General features: G+C 38.1%; 1 protein-coding gene across 2 annotated transcripts in view; it reads right to left on the bottom strand.

Annotated features, from left to right (window-relative positions):
• Positions 1-5,741: 5,741 nt before the first annotated feature.
• zhx2b (zinc fingers and homeoboxes 2b) overlaps positions 5,742-7,563 on the bottom strand; it is a 17,795-nt gene continuing 15,973 nt past the window's right edge. The window contains exons 4-5 of one of the 2 annotated variants that reach the window (XM_016501976.1): positions 7,084-7,549; positions 5,742-6,284 (exon numbers count right to left, since the gene is read on the bottom strand). In XM_016501976.1, coding sequence (XP_016357462.1) covers positions 7,094-7,549 — 456 coding nt within the window. In that variant the 3' untranslated portion in view covers positions 5,742-6,284; positions 7,084-7,093. Of the gene's footprint in view, positions 6,285-7,083 lie in introns of both variants that reach the window. The other variant, XM_016501977.1, reaches the window with a different exon arrangement.

Raw genomic sequence — 7,563 nt, 5'->3', positions numbered from 1 at the left:
TTTTTGTTAATAGTGTTCATCGTCTGTTTGATTACGTCATTAACTGAATTTTACCACACATTTCTGCCATATGTACATCAATTTGACACAGTCACCACTGACAAGCTACTCCTAAATATATTGTAGAAACTTAATTTCCTGTAAAGCTGCTTTGCAACGACTTGTATCGTGAAAAGCGCTATACAAATAAACTTGACTTACTAAGTCATTATTACGAGACCGTTTTTTATTATTATGAGAAACTAGTTCATTATTACGAGAAAGTTTCTCATTATTACGAGAAATCATTATTATGAGAAATTTTCTCATTACGAGAAGCTAAGTCATTATTATGAGAACTTAATTCATTATTATGAGAAACTATGTCATTATTATGAGAAAGTTTATCATTATTACAAGAAACTAAGTCATTATTACGAGAACGTTTATCATTATTACAAAAAATCATTATTATGATAAATTTTCTCATTACGAGAAGCTAAGTCATTATTACGAGAAAGTTTATCATTATTACGAGAAGCTAAGTCATTATTACGAGAAGGTTTATCATTATTACAAGAAATCATTATTATGAGAAATTTTCTCTTTACGAGAAGCTAAGTCATCATTATGAGAAACTAAGTTGTTATTATGAGGAACTAAGTCATTATTACGAGAAAGTTTCTCATTATTACAAGAAATCATTATTATCAGAAACTAAGTCGTTATTACAAGAAACTTCGAACTGCGTCCTCTAGGGGTCGCTATGGGGAGAAAATAAGTCATTATTATGAGAAGGTTTCTAGAAATAATGGCTTGTTTTCTCAAAATAATTACTTATTTTCTCATAATTATGAGAAACTTTCTCATAATAATGACTTAACATCTCATAATAATGAGAAACTTTCTCATAATAATTACTTATTTTCTCATAATAATGACTTAGTTTCTCATAATAATGACTTTATTATGAAAAAAAAATACTTAGTCGACGCATGCGCAACGCAAGAGTGACAGCACGCTATTCGTGCCCTTTCTTGTGCTGGTTTAAGCCCCGTTCACCTTGGGCACCACTCCACTTAGGTATCCTAGGATACCTACTTTAACAGGGTGTGGCCACTAGAGGTCTGTTGAGACAGTTCCTTTCAGAGCTTATGCAAGAGCAAGCGGTAGCCCCTGTGTGACAGGCCAAGACTTAGTGTGAAACTAGGTTCTTGGTCGTATCCCCTTAAAGGAATCCATTATGATTCCAAGCCTTGAGCTCTACCCGGGCCCAGGAGTCTGGCCCTAACAGGTAAGTTGGGTATGTAGCCTAGGCCTTTGGCCGTAGGGGATAAAGTCACGGACAGCCGTCTGACATCCCAGGGGCAACTCACCATGAAAATGGTAAAGTTGGTACTTAGTGCTCGCCATGATTCTGGCCCGCACTCCCCTCAGCATGGCGGCGTGGGTTTATTGTTCCCCATAGCGACCCCTAGAGGATGCAGTTCGAAGTTCCCTTGAAAGGGAACGTCTCAGGTTACTTATGTAACCATGGTTCCCTGAGTAGGGAACGAGACACTGCGTCCTCTAGGCATCCTGCCATGCTTCGAACACAAGCTTCAGACGAAGAAGTGAATGACATATCATCATTTGGACTGCTTTTGGTACCACTTTTGACATTTTCTCAATAAATAAATTGTGATTACACTTGTTTGTTTGTTATGTTTTTCATACTGTGGGAATAGCGGCTCAAAATATCTTCTTAATGCTATATTGTTACTAAAATTGTCATTTTCGTACACATTTCTGTCCATTATGTTTTATATATTATTTTTATGTTCTCTTTATAATGGTTATGTTTGGGTTTCAAGGATGTATTTATAGAGGATAGAACATTTAGTGGTAAAAGGGAAATTATACAGATATTTTATGATACATACATTTTAGCTGATACATACATTATAACATTGTTTTAGCTGGAAAAACATAATAATGTTCATGTTTCAATGTTGCCAATATGTCCATATTGTACATTTCAGCATCAGTCCGAACAAACAAAAAGTATTGTGTCTGTAAAAGTTACCTATTAACAGTAAGTTAATCCACCACTCAAGTAGAAGTAACCACTCAATAAGTGCCATAATTAAGTCAAGTCACCTTTATTTGTATAGCGCTTTATACAATACTGATTGTGTCAAAGCTGGAAAATAATACATAATACATAAAATAATATATAATACATAATTAATATCTACATAATAAATGTGGATATAACTTTCACTTTAGAACAGGGGGTCAAATTGCCTTTTTTAGTACTGTATTAATAGCAGTTGAGTCATAATTATTGGCTTATTCTGGTTAATAAACTTAAATATCACTCAATAAGTGCCACTCAATAATTGTAAACAAGTTAAGGTTAAAATAGAGAAAATGGGTTTAAATTCCAATGCAAAGAGTCAAATTAGAGTCATTTTGTGGTCGGAAAAAAAATCACTTTTATTTGTAATGATATGGTTTACCCACTATGGCTCTTTAATAAATATACATGTATCTACTAGTCTAGTTTCTCAAAAGAGTATTGCAGCTCATACCTGCCTACTTATTAAGTTTTGCATTTGAATAAATATTTAGACATGATTAAACACTAGGTTTTTTAAATGTGAAATTTAAAAAGTTACTACATTAAATCCTTTTTTAATTTTTAATGATACTCGTATAAGTGCACACAAGTGAATATTAATGAAAACAGGCAAATACTGAATTTAACCCATTTTTGACATTTCTGATCCTAAAAATGCAAAAGCAGTCATTTTAACAGCACAATGTCATTTGATTTCTGTATTAGAAGTAACAAAATGCTCTGCTCAATACTCACCCGTTATCCTGCTGTTTATTACTCAACATCTGCCATTAAAGATCATTGCATTCAGTACAATCTACAGTCCCCTTCTGATCCGCGACACAGAGCTGCCAACCTAACATAATAATGCTGCCATGTTTCTGAAGTCATTTTACCCTCCTGTAATTTGGCTCTGAAGCTCAGGTGAAAATCGTCATTTTCACCCCATTTCACAAAATAGTGGGTTACTCAGTAAATCTACATTCATTGTCTTTCTTCAGAAAAAATATCAACAAAATAAAAAAATTCTAGTTTCTAAAATTTGGTTGATTTGTTGAGATTCAGATGAAGCTACATTGTATTTAGGTAATTAAGAGATTTAAATATTGGTCAGTTTTGAGAGTAGTCGTAGCGAGTGTAAGCAATTCTCAAAAAGTATGAATGAAAATGCGACACAGGCAAAACATCTGAAATCAATCTGCGAGTCCACAGGCCTTTTAAAGTGAAAAGTGAAAGTAAAGCTGACTGTTTCTCACCTGAACACATTCAGAATGATCTGTTCACAACATCAGACTCCATCAGGATCACCGACACCTGATTCCTGAAGAATACAGAATGAATCCATACCTCACTAATGACACATGACTTACTGATGAACACGTGTGTGTTTAGAGTCATCTGAGGAAAGAATCCAGAACAACTGCAGCGTCTGACCTGCTTTTACACACAGACTGTATATAGGTGACGTGAGGACACGGCGCAGCAGCACAACAGCGTCTGACCTGGATTTCACAGAGTCTCAGTGTCTGCTCTGAGTTTGAGTTCACATCAGTCTGTCTGTGAAGAAGCCAGAAACAAATTCACCTTTAAACACTCTTCAACAAACAGATCCACACACACACACACACACACACACACACACACAGAAGCAATCACAGGTCACAGAAACATGCGCTAGGACTAGGATCAGCACCAGCGTCATTCTCAGCAAACAGTGATATTCACTACTGCTGTGCTTATATGACTGATTTTCATTATTTCATAGGAAAGCGTTATTGATGAACTATCAAGAATCATTTTCACAGCCAACAACACAAGGCCAGTCTAACATCACTGATTAAAACACGGTTGGTGTTCCTGGTCAGAAAACAGCAGCCTTTTAAATATTGCTTGTAAATCTCTCATTACGCTATATTATCACCAAATCTTGGATTCAGTTTTTTTTGTCAGCTTGTTTCATTTCATTTAGCAGAGGTATTGTGTTTCTTTTTGGAACTAATTAATCATAGGCAATATTTCATTAAAAAACTAAATATTTTTGACAATGAAAAAAGTATTATTTGTGGATAATTGACAATATTCAGTTTTTAATGAAAAAAAAATCATTTGTGAATCATTTTGGCAATATTCAGTTTTTGAGTGAAAGTAGCTATATTTGAGGTGCATAAGCTCAGATCAATGACTATACGATCAATCAAAAGAAACACAAAACCAGTGCTGACTGAAAGAAAACAAGCCGACGAAAAGATTGACTCCAAGATACGGTGATAATACAGCAAAATGAGTATGAATTTTGTAGGCCGGTCATTTTTGACTAGAACCACCACAAGTGTAACGGGGGGGATCAAAATGTTTTTGGGAAGGGTTTTTGTTCCACCCTCTGTGAGCAAAGTCAGTAGGTTTTAGTCCAATGCGATAACATGAACTAAATCGTCTCTGGGTGAACATGAAAACAAGCTCACCTTACAGCCCTGCACTTCTGTGTTGCACAATAGGTCAAAATACCAGTGATTCTCATCACAGAGAAGCTGATTTTTACCTTTAAAGACCGTCTTACTGTGATTAGTCAGCAATGGCACACAAAACTGAGCTGAAGCACTGCACTACCCACAATCCTCCAGCCAGTGAAGAATATGCCCTCTCCGAAGAACACAGATCATGCGTTTGTTCAACATTATGAAACACATATTACATAATCTTCTGTATTTGTGATGTAACGTGAAATCTTATGTGCGTCTCAGCCCTCCGTCGTGACCCAAATCTGCCTGAGAGCAAAAACAATCAACAGGAAGGATTAAAGTGCTAGTTAACTCAAATTTCTAAATGTGGGGGGTTTTTATGCCACATCAGTTATGAATTTAGTTTGTTTTCAATACAGAAACATCAGACAGAAATATATATAATAATAAATATCTGCGAGACATTTCGGTCGCTCAGATTCATCACGATCCACTATTATGAGACTGAAGTGAATCTATGGAACAAAACGAAGGCAAAGAAGCTACATATGCACAATTGTACAGCAATGAAATCTCAAACAAACACCATAAAACTGACTGCGTTTTATTGGATTCCAGCGGCGGTCTGTGTGTGAAGAGAGCGTTAGCATTGATGCAGATACACTACAGCAGAGAAACAGTTCATTACGAGTGAGCGTTTGAGTCCAAGATGACTGTGTGTAGTCTAAGATTACAAACAAACCAGTTTAAACATCAGCGCTGACGTGTGTGTGTGAGAGAGTGTGTGTGTTATAGTGTGTGTGTGTGTGTGAGTGTTATAGTGTGTGAGAGAAAGTGTGTGTGTGTGAGAGAATGTGAGTGTGTGTGAGAGTGTGTGTGTGTGTGTGTGTGAGTGAGAGTGTGTGTGTGTGTCTGAGTGTCTGTGTGTCTGTGTGTCTGTGTGTGTGTGTGTGTGTGTGTGTGTGTGTGTGTGTGTGTGTGTGTGTCTGTGTCTCTGTGTGTGTGTGTGAGTGAGAGTGTGTGTGTGTGTCTGTGAGTGTCTGTGTCTGTGTGTGTCTGTGTCTCTGTGTGTGTGAGTGAGTGAGTGAGTGAGTGAGTGAGTGAGTGAGTGAGTGAGTGAGTGAGTGAGTGAGTGAGTGAGTGAGTGAGTGAGTGAGTGAGTGAGTGAGTGAGTGAGTGAGTGAGTGAGTGAGTGAGTGAGTGAGTGAGTGAGTGAGTGAGTGAGTGAGTGAGTGAGTGAGTGAGTGAGTGTGTGTGTGTCTGTGTTAATCATGACTCCATCTGTGAGCACATTCAGCAGTGTTTTCTGTCAATAAAGTGTCCCGTCTGTAGCAGAAGAATCATATTTTGGGCTGTTGCATGTCATGTGTCCAGAGAATATTTCAGCACCTCGTGGTTTCTGGCATCTCCTTCCACAGACGGTTAGGAAATGTCCACTAAACAACAGCCAAAACTTGTTCCCATTATAAAATGTAACAAAATATGCCATAAAAATGTACAGATCTGCAGACAATCTTAAGTAACGGTATGTTTGCAAGTGCAGATGCGCAGTGACTCCAGCGCACATAAGTTTTCAGTGCGTTCTGCATCCAAAACATACATACAACACTCACACAACTCTACAACATTCCCACAATGCTCCAGTCTAATGTCTGTGTGTCCGTGTGAACGGAGAACGAGAGCAGAAGTAACATCAGTGGTTCCTAAAGCGCTTCGATGAATGACAGAGTCAAGCAGCTTCTCACCTGAGGAGGGAAAATCACAAACAGGTCAGGCAACAAATCCACATATATGTACATTTAATACAAGCTGTCACACACATTTCATCTAGAAAAGTCTTTGATGTCGCCTCACCATCACATTCAATGACACACAAAGGAATGGTTTAAAATTCATTCAAATAGTACACGATATCCAAATATTAAATAATAACAATTAAATCTCCCACTGAAGATTGACCTCCGGTCATTGTTTTCCATTATTATTATTGTTTTATTCAAAAGAATGTTACAGGGTCAATACAAGTTAAGCCCCATCAGCATAATTTGGGAAATAATGTCGACTACCACAGAAAATAATTTAAACACTGTTTCAAAAATATAGCCTTATAAGACTGAAACGTTATATACTTGCTCTCCTAGTATGTGTAAAGTTAGACTGTGATCTCTGAATCTGTCCTGACCATGTACAGTAACAGGTAAAATTCTAGCATGATACTTTACACAGTAACACTCGTGTACTCATTACATGTCATACCAAACCTGTATGACTTTCTTCTGTGAAATGTATATGAAGTGTAATTTAATTATTTAGTTTGGCTCATGTCCCATTCGTTTACATGGAGAGGATGACCTATGCTGCAGCCAGCCACAAGATGGCGATCGAAATATTTTGGCTTCACTTTTCAGGACGTAGGAGGCACACTTGTTTTAAACTCTAAAACCTGAATTGTATTTTTAACATGACTGAGGTTTCAGAGTTTTTGCCAAAGATTCATGACCACAACAGCATGTGCAACACTGTTCTGTTCATCCTTAAACGTACCTTCCGTCTTCTAATCTGCGTCTGAGAGCAGCTCACATGAGTTTCCTCCATGGTCCTCTCTGCCCTCGCCAATCGGCTGCCCGTTGCTCCCCATGTGCTGACCGAGCATGTTACTGAACCAGTTTTCGAATTCTGGGCTGCTGGGTTTGGTGTTCTCTTCTCTCAGTGGTCGTTTTGTTGCGTCTGCATCCCGGCAGCTGTTCTGCTCTCCAAACAGCTCCTTCTGATTTAGGATGCGGCTCTGCTGAGCTAGCCGACTATCTCTGAACCAGTGGACAAGTTCTGTGCGAGCTAACCGCGCCTGCATCTCCAGATGCCTGAACTCTACAGGCGAAGGCCATCGGTTCTGGACAAAAACATTTTTGAGAAGGTTCACGGTCTTGCTGACTTGAGGCACAGGGCTGTAGGTAAGGGTGCCAGAACGTCTCTGAGCTCCATTGAGGAGAGTCTGCTGGGACTCCCGTTTAGAGCCCATGGAGT

The sequence above is a fragment of the Sinocyclocheilus anshuiensis genome, unplaced genomic scaffold (genome assembly GCF_001515605.1).
Source record: "Sinocyclocheilus anshuiensis isolate Anshui unplaced genomic scaffold, SAMN03320099.WGS_v1.1 scaffold1456, whole genome shotgun sequence".
Classification (NCBI taxonomy): domain Eukaryota; kingdom Metazoa; phylum Chordata; class Actinopteri; order Cypriniformes; family Cyprinidae; genus Sinocyclocheilus; species Sinocyclocheilus anshuiensis.
The sequence above is the reverse complement of the archived record's forward strand: the minus strand, read 5'-3'. Positions and strand labels throughout refer to the sequence as shown.